At 38.8% G+C, this 16,286-nt stretch overlaps 1 protein-coding gene across 3 annotated transcripts in view; it reads left to right on the top strand.

Moving 5' to 3' along the window:
• CEP135 (centrosomal protein 135) overlaps nt 1–15,392 on the top strand; it is a 98,513-nt gene extending 83,121 nt beyond the window's left edge. For all 3 annotated transcript variants that reach the window (XM_032782790.2, XM_032782780.2, XM_032782808.2), the window contains 5 exons: nt 1,237–1,446; nt 2,218–2,420; nt 5,412–5,516; nt 8,558–8,704; nt 13,848–15,392. In XM_032782790.2, coding sequence (XP_032638681.1) covers nt 1,237–1,446; nt 2,218–2,420; nt 5,412–5,516; nt 8,558–8,704; nt 13,848–13,854 — 672 coding nt within the window. In that variant the 3' untranslated portion in view covers nt 13,855–15,392. The remainder of the gene's footprint in view (nt 1–1,236; nt 1,447–2,217; nt 2,421–5,411; nt 5,517–8,557; nt 8,705–13,847) is intronic.
• The last annotated feature ends 894 nt before the right edge of the window (nt 15,393–16,286 follow it).

Raw genomic sequence — 16,286 nt, 5'->3', positions numbered from 1 at the left:
TTACTCTCACTGCTTTCCCCACTTACCCAATGTATATGGATGGGAAGGTTTGGGAGTGGGTGAAACCTTGGCTCCAATCACCTAATGTACCAGCCAGTCAGCTGTGCTGATATGCCTGAGGGCATTTGCTGCAACAGGTATAACTCTGGCCCAGGGTACATCTGCACCCTCTGGAGTAAGAAAGGCAGATTCTGGCTTTTAGTCATCTTGCCCTGTGGAATAACTATTGTTAAGTAGAGCAGGTTTACGTTCCTGTGGAGGAACTGTTTGGTAGACCTTGTATGAAGACTTCAAGATGGAGTCGTTAGATCAGGGGTAAACAATCTATAGCACGTGTGCGAAAGGTGGCACGCAAGCTGATTTTCAGTGGCACTCACACTGCCCAAGTCCTGGCCAGCAGCCGGGGGGGGGAGAGGGGGCTCTGCATTTTTAATTTAGTTTTAAATGAAACTTCTAAACATTTTGAAACCTTATTTACTTTACATACAACAATAGTTTAGTTATATATTGTAGACTTCTAGAAAGAGACCTTCTAAAAATGTTAAAACCTATTATTGGCACACAAAACCTTAAATTAGAGTGAATAAATGAAGACTTGGCACACCACTTCTGAAAGGTTGCCGACCCCTGAGTTAGATATTGCATGATCTCAGTAGATATTAATAAATAGTGCCACTATATCTTTCAATAATTCCATTTCACTAAGTGGGACAAAATGTTCTTGTGATATTTTTCAGAGTTAAGTATTAGTTCAAACTTTTGGTTCTTATAACAGCATATTAGTTTATTCCAGTTATATCAAATGAGAATTTCATATTTGAAGAAACCGTCTTTCTTAAGATCAAAAAGATTATAACAGCCAAGCAGAGGCTACATTTCTGTCTGACATTCTTAATTCCTTGACAAAAGCATGGTAAGTTCAAGATTGGCAGTTAAGTAAAAGATGGAGTTTAGTCTTAAATTTTTAAGTTTTAATTTTCTTCTGAAACACCATCATAGTCTACTTCTGTTTTTGTTTAATATCTGTGAAGTCCTTCAAATGGTTGCAAAAGTTTCCTAGAAACTTGTTTTGGTTTTTTGGTTTTTTGGTTTTTTTTTAAACTATGATTTTAAAAAAAAAAGTAAGGTAGTCTGAAGTTCAGTTTAGAGCTCAGGGGAAAGATAGTTTGTTATAGAACTTTTAACACTGATGGGGGGGAATCCACGACCACTTAACCGTTGTCTGTTTTCATTTAGCATATCAATGCACACCAAGCATATGAATCTCAACTCTCTTCAATTACAAAAAATATGTCCAGATTGGAAGAGAATCTCAAATACGAACAAGAAGAAAAGTCTTCTGTATTAGCTGACCTGGCTTCTATGAGGGAACTGTGCATGAAACTTGAGTCTAGCAAAGAACTTTTTTCACGACAGCTAACATCCAAAAACATGGATTATGAAAGGGTAAGAAGCAACAATTAATATAGTTCTTGTTATAGCACAGATACACAGTTTGGTTTCCTTACCTGAGGGAGCTCTAATAATTCTTTTTCCCCCCTTTACTAGTATAAAAAAAAAAATGGAGATATACCAATTTCCTAGAACTGGAAGGGACCTTGAAAGGTCATCGAGTCCAGCCTCCTGCCTTCACTAGCAGGACCAAGTATTGATTTTTGCCCCAGATCCCTAAGTGGCCCCCTGAAGGATTGAGCTCACAACCCTGGGTTTAGCAGGCCTATGCTCAAACCACTGAGCTATCCCCCTTTTTTTTACCATTATGGTTAAGGATTTTAATGCTTGTGGATCCAAATTAATCTTGATCTCCATGAGGTATTTATTCCTTTTTGTATTGTCACTACAAGGCACAAGATTGGTTAGATGCCTTAACTGAATATTTCCATCTTAACCATTTAGATTTCATATACATTTAAGATTAATTCTGAATTTCCTGGGTTTCTAAGGCTTATTTTAGGGATTATTAAAACATTCCTGCAATGTGTTTTTTCTAAACCCTTACAATTAAAAATACATATCAATTTTATTGTAACTCCATTTTAACATAATTTCTTGTCTGTTTAAAACAATCTTTTATAAACTGTAAATTAGTATTTTTCAGAGAGAATGTGAGAACTGTAGACACACAGTGTGTATCTGTTTGTAAAATACTACATAAATAGTGATCGTTAAATGTCAGGCTAGTAACAAATTTACCGTAGTAATTGTTTTATACCCTAGGTTCTGGCTGAATTAGAAGATATAAAATCAGAAGCAGAGCTGTTGAAAAAGCAGTTGTCCAGCGAACGACTTACTATTCAAAATCTTGAAACACTGCTCGCTACTAGCAGAGACAAAGAGTTTCAGAATCATTTAATGTCCCATGAGAAAGATTCAGAAATTCAGTTACTTAAAGACAAGCTAACACTTGCCGAGAGCAAACTGTAAGTTCTAAAACAGACAATTACATTTCTTCCAATATTTTGACTTGTAAATTTTTTATTTGTGTTTTGATTGTGAAAAATCTTTGAACTGTATGAAAACACTTATTTACATAATCAAACCCTCCCCACTTGGTCAAAAGATTGTTTCTGAGAGCATCATTGTTTGTATGTGTGCACCTGTTTTGAACAGTTTGTATGTTCAAACCTTCCATAAGAGCCCAAACTCTCACGGACTCTTGACATGGGCTTCCATCCTCCCAGCTACTATTATGAGTAGGATTTCAGCTACAGGTTTCCATCCTCCCAGTTACTATTATGAGCAGGATTTCAGTTTTATCTGTTTCAGGAAATGAAGTTAGGGAAAAATGCTGGGGTTGTCAATTAATCAAGTCAACTCATGCGATTTAACTCAAAAAAATTAATCGTGATTTAAAAAATTAAGCGCGATTAATCTCAGTTTTAATTGCACTGTTAAAGAATACCAATTGAAATTTATTAACTATTTTGGATGTTTTTCTACATTTTCATGTATACACTTCTACCTAGATATAATATTGTCCTTGGGAGCCAAAAAAATCTTACTGCATTATAGGTGAAACCACGTTACAGCGAACTTTATTTAATCCGCTGGAGTGTGCAGTCCCATCCCCCCCAACCCCCACCCAGAACGCTGCTTTACCACGTTATATCCGAATTTGTGTTATATCAGGTGGCATTATATCAGGGTAGAGGTGTATTGAATTCTGTGTTATAACTGAAATAAAAGTGTATATTATTTTTGCTTACAAATATTTTCACTGTAAAAAGGATAAATAAAAGAGAGTATTTTTCAGTTCACCTCATACAAGTACTGTAGTAAAGTCTCTTTGTTGTGAAATACAACTTAAAACAAAAAAAAAATCTACATTTGTGTTACATGACTGCACTCAAAAACAAAACAATGTAAAACTTTAGAGTCTACAAGTCCACTCAGGGCTACTTCTTGTTCATCCAGTTGCTAAGGGTATGGCTACACTTGAAACTTCAAAGCGCTGCCGCAGCAGCGCTTTGAAGTGCGAGTGTGGTTGCAGCGCCAGCGCTGGGAGAGAGCTCTTCCAGCGCTGCACGTACTTCACATCCTCTATGGGTGTAGCTTGCGCGGCTCCCAGCGCTGCAGCACTGTTTACACGGAGGCTTTACAGCGCTGTATCTTCCAGCGCTCGGAGGGGGTGTTTTTCACACCCCTGATTGCGAAAGTTGCAGCGCTGTGGAGCGCCAGTGCCATGCCATGCGCCATGGCCTAAGACAAACAAGTTTGTTTACATTTAAGGGAGATAATGTTTCCCTCTTCTTATTTACATTGTCACCAGAAAGTGAGAACAGGTATTTGCATATCACTTTTGTAGCCAGCATTGCAAGGTATTTACATGCCAGATATGCTAAACATTCGTATGCCCCTTCCTGCTTTGGCCACTATTCCAGAGGACATGCTTCCATGCCGATGACGCTTGTTTAAAAAAATAAACATTTATTAAATTTCTTACTGGACTCCTTGGGGCAGAATTGTATGTCCCCTGCTCTGTTTTACCTGCATTCTGCCATATATTTCCTGTTATAGCAGTCTCAAATGATGACCTGGCACATGTTGTTCATTTTAAGAACACTTTCACTGCAGATGTGACAAAATGCAAAGAGGTACCAATGTGAGATTTGTAAAGATAGCTACAGCATTCGACCCAAGGTTTAAAAATCTGAAGTGCCTTCCAAAATCTGAAAGGGACGAAGTGTGGAGCTTGCTTTCAGAAGTCTTAAAAGGACAACACTCCAATGCAGAAACTGCAGAACCCGAACCACCAAAAAAGAAAATCAACCTTCTGCTGGTGGCATCTGACTTGGAATAATGAAAATGAACATGCGTTAGTCCACACTGCTTTGGATTGTTATCGAGCAGAACCTGTCATCAGCATTGATGCATGTCCCCTGGAATGGTGGTTGAAGCATGAAGGGACACAAGAATCTTTAGTGCATCTGGCATGTAAATATTTTGTGACGCTGGCTGCAACATTGCCATGAGAACACCTGTTCTCACTTTCAGGTGACTTTGTAAACAAGTGGGTAGCATTATCTCCTGCAAATTGTAACCAACCTTGTTTGAACTATTGGCTGAACAAGAAGTAGGACTGAGTGGACTTGCAGGCTCTAAAATTTTACATTGTTGTATTTTAGAATGCAGTGGTTTTTTTGTACATAGTGCTACATTTGTAAGTTCAACTTTCATGATAAAGAAATTGCACTACAGTACTTGTATGAGGTGATTTGAAAAATATAATTTTTTTGTTTATTACAGTACAAATATTTGTAATAAAAAATAAATATAAAGTGAGCACTGTGCACTTTGTATTTTGTGTTGTAATTTAAATCAATATATTTGAAAATGTAGAAAACATCCAAAAACATTTAAAATAAACGGTATTCTATTGTTGTTTAATAGCACGATCAATCCAATTAATTTTTTTAATTGCTTGATAGCCCTATCATAAACTAGTTTAAAAAAAGGGAAAGAAGCATTTTTCTGCTGCCTAGTAAAGCTTCAAAGGTGTATTAAGTTAGTGTTCAGCTGTAAACTTTTGAAAGGGCTACTATAAAATTTTGTTCAGAGTTACAAACAACCTCCATTCCCAAGGCGTTCATAACTCTGAGGTTCTAAGGTATATTTTTATCTATAAGGGAATATGATTCACGGTAGTATGAATTTATTGAAGGACTTCCAAGTTCACACATCTGTCTTTCACAGATTAGCTTTATCCAGCAATTTATCATTGTATTCATTCAATTCTTCCCATCACTTCTGATTCTCACTTTGTTATTTTGAGCTGTTTGAAGTAACAACTCCTCTTACTTCACTTTTTGGTTTCTCTTGTTCATTTCTGTTTTTCCTAATTCCTCTAAGATACCAGCTGAAAGTGTGCAATAGTTTACAAAATTTTTTGTTACATCTCATGATATTTTTAGAACCAGTCATAATAGAGAAGTTTCCGTACTTCGAAGTAAAGTTGCACAGCTACAGACAGACTATGATGTTTTAAAAAGGCAACTGACAACTGAACGATTTGAACGGTAAGAACCTGTGTTGTTTTTGTTTCAGTGGGGTGATCCTCCTTTCCAATCATTAAGGTAGTTGCTAATGCATACTGTGTGTCTGAAAATAGTTTTCCTAATAATTTTATTAAGTTTACCACAACTCAGTTTTCACACAAGCATTCCTTTATTAGTCCAAAGACCTCTTGGTGTTGATCACATTCAGACTATCAGTACAAACATATATACCCTCATATTTTATATCCTAGCAACAATATAGTTATAATGCATTGGCCAAAATTCTTACAACCAGATCAAGCCCAGGAGACACCTGTGACAGGTTCAGTCACAGAGACCCCTTTGGGACTGTCACCTGACGTGCTGAGATTACCTCTGAGCCCATCTTCCCTGCCAGCTTGGGACTCCAGAACTCTGCCTTCTTGAGCCAGACATGCTAGCCTGCTGCAACACAGACCCAGGGTCTGGTCCATGCCCCCAAAGCTGCAGACTTTAACCAAAAGCTGCTCAGAACCCAGACACCCAGTTCCCAATGGGATCCAAACCCCAAATAAATCCGTTTTACTCTGTGTAAAGCTTAGACAGGGTAAACTCATAAATTGTCTGCCCTCTATAACATTGATAGAGACATGCACAGCTCTTTGCTCCCCCAAGTATTAATAACTTATTCTAGGTTTACTAATAAACAAAAGTGATTTTATTAAGTATAACAAGTAGGATTTAAGTGGTTTCAAGTAATAACAGATGGAACAAAATAAGTTACCAAGTAAAATAAAGCAAAAACATGCAAGTCTAAGGCTAATACATTAAGAAACTGATAACAGATCATATCTCACCCTCAGAGATGTTCCAATAAGCTTCTTTCACAGACTAGACTCATTTCTAGACTGGGCCCAATCCTTTCCCCTGGTACAGTCCTTGTTAGTTCCAGCTCGGGTAGTAAGTAGGGGTTTTCTCATGACTGGCAGCCCCCTTTGTTTTGTTCCACCCCTTTTTATAGATTAGGCAAAAGGTGGGAATCTTTTGTCTCTCTGGGTCCCCACCCCTCCTCCTAAATGGAGAAGTACCAGATTTAAGATGGATTCCAGTATCATGTAACATGGTCACATATCACAGTAAGACCTCATTCTTCATTACCCACCAGGAGTCCCGCACGTCCCTAGGAAGGCTTCTAGGTAAATGAACTATCCACAACCAATTGTCCTAGTCAATGGGAGCCATCAAGATTCTAAACCACCATTAATGGCCCACACTTTGCATAGTTACAATAGGACCCTAGAGTTATACTTTGTTTCTAGCTCAGATACAAGAATGATACATGCATACAAATAGGATGAACATATTCAGTAGATTATAAGCTTAGTAATGATATCTTACAAGAGACCTTTTGCACAAAGCATATTTCAGTTACATTATATTCACACTTATAAGCATATTTCTATAAAACACATGGAATGCAACGTCACAACACTTTCCCATCATGTTTTGATTCCCGTGAAAACTCTGACAAAGAACACCTTGCTTTTGTATATACTGTAACAAACAAGTGATGTTATTGCTGGGTATCAGATTTTTGCTAAGGCCAAATGAAACAGGGTAAGGCTGAACCCTGTCGTCTGTCCCTCCAAGACAAGAGTAGTAGCTGGGCCTCTTTTTTTCAAGGTTTTCTTACCTCATTTTGTCATATTTTTCCCTAACTACTCACTAAGCATTTCTTTGTAATAAAGAAAACAAATCATCAATTACCTGCATCTGGTATCCAATTAGCTCAGTGGTTCTCTTATTTGCATCTGTAGCAGTTTGCAAGCCCCTACCATGCAAGTGCATGTACTAATTAAAAAAAAAAATCAACATGCAACTCTCACTAAATATTAAAAACAGCAAGGCATTGATTCAAACAGAGCCAACAATCCATTGTAATAAGAGCAAAAGCAAAACTGCAATTGTGCTTGATGCTTACAATGAAATGTGCGCACTGCTTCGTAGCAAACGGATTCATGTACAGATGGCAGTGATTTTGTATAATGCCATGAAAGCTTCACAGAAATCTTTCAAAAGGCATAGTGCCATCTTGGGACCTGGTATGTCTGGAGGAATCAGCTTTGCTGTGGGTAAAATGTGCACAGTAAGTTGGGTTTTTTTGTTTTTTTCCTAAAGCTTCTCTCACTCCTTCAGAATATATTCTTTGCCCCCCCCCCCCCCATGGAGCATGCTCCCCCATTTGAAAACCTCTGAATTAGCTATATTTTCTTTTTCTGTTACCACAACCCAAACCTTAAATAAGATCATGCTTATATTTTAATAGTCGATATGAGTTTAACACAATCCCCCTGTTTCATGATCTTATTCTTTTTGATCACGTGCCTTGGGCCTAACTCATTCTAACACCAAAGCTCAATTTAAAAATCCTAATACACCCAGGTCCAATGTAGGCCTATATTTCCACACTATGGCGGCATCTTAGATATTGGTGTAAGTGATGTCATTTTCTGTCCTCTTCAGTGCCGACTGAGGTCTAAAAGAAAGAACATTCTCAACGTCAAACTTTGGGGGAGTGGGGTGTTTGGGGCTTTTTAATGTTATAAGTAGTTTCAGGTGCTATTCCTAGTTCTGAAACTCCTGATAGATCCAGTGGATTTACAATCACATTTTAAAGTGATTTTTTTCTCCCTTCACCTCTTGAGGTATGGGAGACCATACAAAAAACATATATACTGAGTTTACAGAAGAACAAGACTGACTACACAAATTATTGTCAAATTCAGAGAGTAAATGAACTGAAAAAGTAGAAGAATTTTTCTAACCTTTTATTGTATCCTTAAAAGTTACTTTTAACCATTAATTTTAAAAAGCGATCTGTGTCCTTTAAATATAATTGAGACATTTTTATTTAAAATGTGTATATGATATCCATCTAAATTATCATCTTTCATTTTCTTTTATCATCCAATAATTTCTACAGAGAAATATTATGATGTGGCAGAATATGAATGCTAATAGTGGTAATAAAGATAAAAGTATGTACAAATTAGCATTTAACAAAATTATTGTCTACTTGCTAGAGAGCGTGCAATTCAGGAAATGCGTCGACATGGTCTGTCCACATCTTCTGTACGTACCTCATCTCCACTTAGTTCAACAATGAGATCTCCTTCCCATTCTCCAGAGCGTGCAATTGTAAGAACAACTGATCGAGCAACAGCAGAAAAGTAAGTCATTTGATGATTTTTGTCAAGATTAAGTGTTCACGTAAGAATTAAATACAGCTGTATTTAAATTGAAATGGGGGGCAGGAAATCAGCATTTTATGTTTTGGTGCATATGAAATATTTAAACACTCCAGTGATAGTTACACTCTTTTTTATAGTGTTTTAAACACAATAAATAATATTGACGGAAAACATTAAATGCTAGTTATTCTCCAATAGCGAAGTATTACAGTGAATTCCTGTTCCTGGGATTTTGCTTACAGAACAGGACTGCCATATACATCCAAAGCTTTAAAATTCTAAAACCATTAAACCTCTTCACCAGTAAGGGAGGGAGCTAGGGCATGTCTGTGCCACTGAGCTGATATTTGGTATGTCTACACAGCTAAGAAAAACCCACGGCTGGCCAGTGCCTGCTGACTCAGGATCACAGGGCTCAGGCTGCAGGGTTGTTTCATTGCTGTGTAGACTTCTGGGCTCAGGCTGCAGCCTGAGCTCTGGCACCCTGAAAGGTGAGAGGGTCCCAGAGCTCAGGGTGCAGCCCGAATCCAGAAGTCTGCACAGCAATGAAACTGCCCCATAGCCCAAGTTGGCTGGCATGGGCCAGCTGCAGGTGTCTGGTTGCTATGTAAACATATTCAGTGTCCTGTACTGGCCAGAGCTTGAGCAGGGGCGTGGTGGGGGACAGCTCAGTGGTTTGAGCATTGGCCCGCTAAACCCAGGGTTGTGAGTTCAATCCTTGAGGGAGCCATTTAGGGATCGGGAGCAGGGGGAACAGTCAGGGACAGTACTTGGTCCTGCTAGTGAAGGCAGGAGACTGGACTTAATGACCTTTCAAGGTCCCTTCCAGATCTATGAGATAAGTATATCTCCATATTTGTGCAGTCTAATAAATTTGTTTCATTGCTTCCGCTTTGGCAAGGTATGCCTTGCATCTTGCCTACTTTGTGATTATGGCATTCATGGTAAACCTCACTTAAACACTCTTCTTCACACCTGGCTCTGATATTCTCAGCATTAATGGCCTCACAAAGACCAGGGTTGACAGCTACTCCACATTTGATGCACAGATCATCTCATCTAGCAACCTGAAACTACTACATGGAAAGATGAGAATTACTTGTCAGGTTGATACCCTGAAAGCTGGAGGAATTTCTTATGTCATGACATCCAGCCTTCAGTTCTTCCTCTCCTTCTCTCTACCTCAGAGTAGCCATGCTTCCTCATTTTTGTAGAGAGAGGCACTAGAGTCGTCCGACTCATGCAGAAAACCACTATGGGCTCCAGGCCAGGAATCATACCATCCAGTCCATCCATATACCACTCTAGCCACATGTAAGGTGGCAAAATGCAAGCGCACACTGCCAGAGAATGCCACTGATTACTTCTGGCTTTTATATTAGCACTTGATGGTAGCATTACTGATGGTCAAGGACAAACCTCATAGTTCAACACCCCTGAATCACGAGTCTGACACTGGAATGCTCTAAGAATGAAGAGCAACAACCCATACTAGGAGCTACCTGTTAGTAACACATACACTGTTATAGGAATCTTATACTAAGGTAGATAACATAGTTACATAGGTAAATACTAGTATGAGCTTTGGAAAAAGTCATACCAGTTTATCAGTCCTCTCCCCTAGCAAAATTGTATGGAATTCAGTCTGAGGGATTGGAAATGGCCTAGCATTGAGTTTGAAAATCCTCCAATGCGCTTGATACCCATAGATACATCTGCCTGCAATTTTTGGCTTTCAGTAGGCAGTTTAGCAGATTGAAGGTTTGCTAAGTGGGGATTTGGGCAGAGGACAGTCTCATGAAGGCAAAAAGGAGTGTGGTCACATTCTGTTTCTTGGGATCCATTATCCAACCCTCTACCTTCCACAAAAGAGGTAAGAGACAGGTCAAGATGTTGTTATTTCTAGGTTGGTTTGAAGGATACCTGGAAGGTGTTGGGCCTCTGTATTAGCAGAGGCCTCAGGATGCCAAGCCCCAGGCTACTAAGCAGCAAAAACATTGATTTTTTTTTGAAAGGTTCAGGCACAAACTGCTAGCTTCCCAAGATGCATCGTGGGGACTCTTCCATTTCTGATTGCCAAGGTCTGAACGTTCAAGGTCATGATAAGGCACAGTCTATCAGAGGTAGATCAGAATCTGTAGCTAGCCTGTAATCTTTTGCTGTCCAGGAGATTTGCAGGACACTCACCTATGTGTCTACATTTTCACAAAGACTGTTGTTTTAGATGTGGCCAATGTTACAAACCTGGTTAGGTTTGTGTGACCCACCTCTACATGTTACATCTCAGTGAAAAGTCAAAATCAAAGTGAGATGAGGTCTGTTTATTTTCAGAGAGTATTTAGTAACCATGTATGCTACCACACCTGACTTGTCAAACTAGATCATGTCTGAACTGTCAGAGGGGAACCAAGAATCCCAAAATTGCACAAAGTTAACAGAAGATACCATTTAATATTTGTAAAAGCAGCAAAGAATCCTGTGGCACCTTATAGACTAACATGTTTTGGAGCATGAGCTTTCATGGGTGAATACCCACTTCATCAGATGCATGTAGTGGAAATTTCCAGGGGCAGGTATATATATGCAAGCAAGCTAGAGATAACGAGGTTAGTTCAATCAGGGAGGGTGAGGCCCTGGTCTAGCAGTTGAGGTGTGAAAACCAAGGGAAGAGAAACTGGTTTTGTAAGCTCTCGGCAGCATTCACAGTCTTTGTTTATCCTGGCTGATGGTTTCAATCTTCAATGAACTGAAGCTCAGCAGTTGGTCTTTGAAGTTTGGTCCTGAAGTTTTTTTGCTGCAGTATGGCCACCTGAAGATCTGCTATTGTGTGGCCAGGGAGGTTAATGTTCTCCTACAGGTTTTGTATTGCCTTCCTAACATCTGATTTTGTCCATTTATCTTTTCCGTAGCGACTATCCGTTGGCCGATGTACAGCAGCAGGGGGCATGCTGGCATAGATGGCGATATATTACATTGGTGGACGTGCAGGTAATGAACCGGCGATGGTGTGGCTGATCTGGTTAGGTCCTGTGATGGTGTTGCTGCTGCAGATAGTGTGCAAGTGCATCGAGGTTTGTTGCATGGATTGGTTCCTGAGCTAGAGTTACTATGGTGCGGTGTGCAGTTAACTGGTGAGATGTTTCAGGTTGGCAGTTGTCTGTGGGTGGAGACTGCGCACCCAGACCTGTGAAAGTCCAGAATGGGTTTAGATCCGCTGATGATGCGTTGGCGGGGTTTTCTGGGACTGTAGGCATGGCCAGTGGAGTCCTGTATCTGTTCTTCTTGGGTTTGGTCTGCAGTGAGGCTTCTGGTAACGTCGGCTTGTGATTGTTCCTTATTTCCCGTGGTATTGTAGTTTTGAAAATGCTTGTGAAATTGTAGGTGTTGTCCTTGTCTGAGGTTGAGCAGATGTGTTGTACGTCAGTGCTTGGCTGTAGACAATGATCGTGTGATGTGCCCGGATGGAAGCTGGACAGAAGTAGGCATAGGTGTTTAATGTGTTAAAAAATGATGGTACATTAACACCACACCTATACCGGAAACACCTACAACCGATATGCCTCACCTCATGCTCCAGCTTCCATCCCGGCATCACACGATCCATTGTCTACAGCCCAAACTGAGTAAACCATATGCTCTAACCCCTCAGACAGAACCAACACTACAAAATCTCCACCAAGATTCTCAAAACTACAATACCCGCACGAGGAAATAAGGAAACAGATCAACAGAGCCAGACGTGTACCAAAGCCTCCTACTGCAAGACAACCCAAGAAAGAACCAAACTTCATGGCCATCACATACATCCCCACTACAACCACCCGAGCACAACCACGGAGATCTAGCACCATCCTGACTTTCACAGTCTTGGGTGGCAGCCAGTCCCGGCCCACAACACCTGCAACTGAAACACATATCTCACAGTAACCACACCGCACATATAACTCTAGCTCAGGAACAATCCAATGCAACAAACCTCGAGCCAACATCTGCCCACATATCTGCAAGCAGCAACCACCATCAACAGACCTAACCAGAAAGTCCACACCATCCCGGTTTAATCACTGCACGTCCCAAATGTAATATACGCCATCATATGCAGCAGCCCTTCGCTATGTATACGCCAAACCGATAGTCGCTATGAATAAGATGCAAATGACACAAACAATGTTAGAGCAATAAAAAAAACTGTGAGGAGACACTCAACCTCCCTGGCCACACAATAGGGCAATCTTCGGGCCAACTGCAGCAAAAAAAACTTCAGGACCAGACTTCAAAGAGAAACTGCTGAGCTTCAGTTCATCTGCAAATTTGACACCATCAGCTCTGGACTAAACAAAGACTGTGAATGGCTTGCCAATTACAGAACCAGTTTCTCCTCCCTTGGTTTTCACACCTCAACTGCTAGAACAGGGCCTCATCCTCCCTGATTGAACTAACCTCGTTATCTCTAGCTTGCTTGCATATATATACCTGCCCCTGGAAATTTCCACTACATGCATCTGATGAAGTGGGTATTCACCCATGAAAGCTCATGCTCCAAAACATGTTAGTCTATAAGGTGCCACAGGATTCTTTGCTGCTTTTACAGATCCAGACTAACACGGCTACCCCTCTGATACTTGACATTTAATATTTGTACTTTTTCCATGGACTTTGCTTGAATCCAAATACTCTTGAAATATCTGATTTCATACACAAATTTAAGATTTGTCTGATCCCAGCTCTGAGCCCAATGCATAATTGTTTCTTGACATTCTGACCTGCCCATGAACTTTTCACCTTCTCTCTCTCTCTCATTGGTTTTACTTCTTATTTATCCCTTCCTTGCAGTGTTCCACAGTGGAAGTGTGCTGCCAATTGTGTTGTTTTATACTTGTACTGGGAATTTTCCCCTTTTTATAAGCCATTTAGTCTAACCTAATAACTTCCTTCTTGTCCTTGGCTTACATTGTACTTTTTGTCCAGTGCTTGTGCATCATGTGTCAAGAATGAAATATTATATTACAATTCTGTGGGTGATATCATGGGCTGATTCAACCTCTTGGTTGAATTGATAAAAATACTGTAAGCAGATGTTTATATTTCTAAAATTTCTTCTTCCTCTTCCTCCTTCCCCCAGAATGTGAGCTACAAGAAATAACCATACCTGGGATAGTCTTAAAACTAAACTTGTAATAGAAGGATTAACTTGTTTCAAGGACTTTTGAAAATGATGAAGGTTGACATGAATTCTACCTCTGACTTGGCTTCAAATCAGTGATAACTTGTGAAGTTGTGTGTGCATGTGTCCTACAATCAGCCATGCAAAATTGTATTCTCCCATCTATCTGGGGGTGACAAGGGTTTTTTTTAAGGGTGCTTTTCATTGCTTGTTGACGCACAGAATTCATGCATTATAACAAAGTTGCATGACAGTTTTGCAAAGCTAATATAATAGCTATATAAATTTATGGTACAAAAGAAAGAAGCTGGGTCAGAATAACTGAGGCAACTTGTGATTTCAGTGCTTATTTAAATTTGCTAAAATCAGATATGGCTTCAGAAATTTGTCCATACTACAGCATGAGCTAATATTGAGCAAAAACAGACTTGGACTTTTTTTAAAGATTTTAAAGATTTGTTCATGTACAGTATGTTTGTTATGGTTCTGGTGGATTTCTGTGTGGTTTGGATTTTTTTTACAAGTGTTCTCTGTTTGCATGTCACTGCTTTTCTACACTCCATGTCTTGCAGAATCTCAGTTTATTTTCTGAATGTATTATCATCCTTGCTGTAGATTTTTTCTTCTTCACAAAGAGAAGTGTCAAATCAATACTTGTATTTTATAAATGTACTTTATATGTCATCTCTAATAAAAAGAATAGTCTAGTCTTCTGCAATGTCTTCGGTAATACCATTTATATTTTTAACTTATTTTGCCAATGTTAATGAAAAGTAATGGAAACGAGATTTTAAACTTTTATACTGTATTATAATATATTAAATATTACACAATAGTTCTATTTTACTTAATATGAATATTTCCAAACTAAGTCTGGAGATCTTTAAAAAAAAAAATTGAAAAATATCAGAACAAAATCTGGAATTGTTCATGCAGTTGAGCTCAAGTTTTTAAAGAGGTGTGACACAGGGCCTTATTAGGATACAGTTCTACTAGGTAAGTGCAGTGAGGATTAATCTCTTTAAGAAAACTGATAAATGTGACAAATAATTATTAAAAGTTTAGGTCAAAGTAGGTTATATACTGTGCTACGTTCATTTTTTATAACACATTAAAGCTGATCTATGTCAGATAACTGTATATTTGGATTCATGTTAATTGTCCTTCTCCAAAATGTTAAATTTGAATAGTGCTTAATAGTATTTAGTAGTTCAAAAGATAATGTGACAAATATTTATTGGTGTTATATATAGAATTAGAAGGGGAAACCTATACTGTTGTAATGCATCCCTACTGACTGATTTAAGCATTCCATTCATATAACTTTGAAGAAAATCCTGTACTTTCCAGATTCCACTATGAACACCAATAAGGCGTAAAGAGCATATAAAATGGCATGGAAGAATTAAACTTTGAACTTCGCTACACTTGGTCTTCCATCTACAGTATTTTGCAATAAAATTGTTAAGATTGTGACTTAATAAAAATGTCTTTAAATTGGAAGTATGGTCTAAATAGAAATATTGTAATTAACTGAAATATATTGTTGCTACCATATGCAAGCTTTATTCTTATATGAAAGTGACATGTTTTGTCAGTTTAGACAGTCATATCTGTGTAGAGACTAGATTGTAAGGACTGAAAGTGGCAACATAAAACACACACATACAAATTAAGAATTACTTGTAAATATTTTAAATAGGTTAGTTTCAACTTTTGGGGGCATGGAAGGGAATTGCTTATACAGAAAGAGTACAATTCTATTTTTAATGGATTCTTGATTTGTCCTTTATGGGATGAAGGGAAATGATACTATAGAGATTCATACTATCCCAAATGAAGTTAACAGCAAAACTTTCATTGACATCAGAGGTTGAGGATGAGGTTCACGGTAACTATATAAAGTACGTTCTTACATTAATTCTATTTTGTTTCTGCTTTGGCTAGTCTCAGCAGTAGATTTTAAATTTTTTAATTTATATTCTTTTTACTGTCAAACTTTTTCAGTAATATAATACTAAGTGAAAAGAGCAAGGATATGTTTGCACTACAAAATTAAGTCGATCTAAGTTATGTCAGCTGCCACAGTAATTAAATTGGTTGTGTATGTCCACACTATGCTCCTTGTGTCAGTGTTGTGCGTTCTCACTAGCAGTGCTTGCATCAATGCAGAGCAGTGTGCACCATTGGTAGCTATCCCACTGTGCAACTCATCGCCATCTAGCGCAGGGTGTTTTGGGTAGACCGTGCAATGCCACATGGGGGCAAAACATTCACACAGGGGTGATTAGGAAAATGGCATGAATGTCCCATAATGCAGTTTCCTCCATTGTGTAATTGTAGACGCTGTAGACACTGCTTCAAGTCAATGTAACTTGCCTCACTCATGGGGTATGG

The sequence above is a fragment of the Chelonoidis abingdonii genome, chromosome 5 (genome assembly GCF_003597395.2).
Source record: "Chelonoidis abingdonii isolate Lonesome George chromosome 5, CheloAbing_2.0, whole genome shotgun sequence".
NCBI classification, from domain to species: Eukaryota; Metazoa; Chordata; order Testudines; family Testudinidae; genus Chelonoidis; species Chelonoidis abingdonii.
This window is presented reverse-complemented; position numbering and strand designations above follow the sequence as displayed.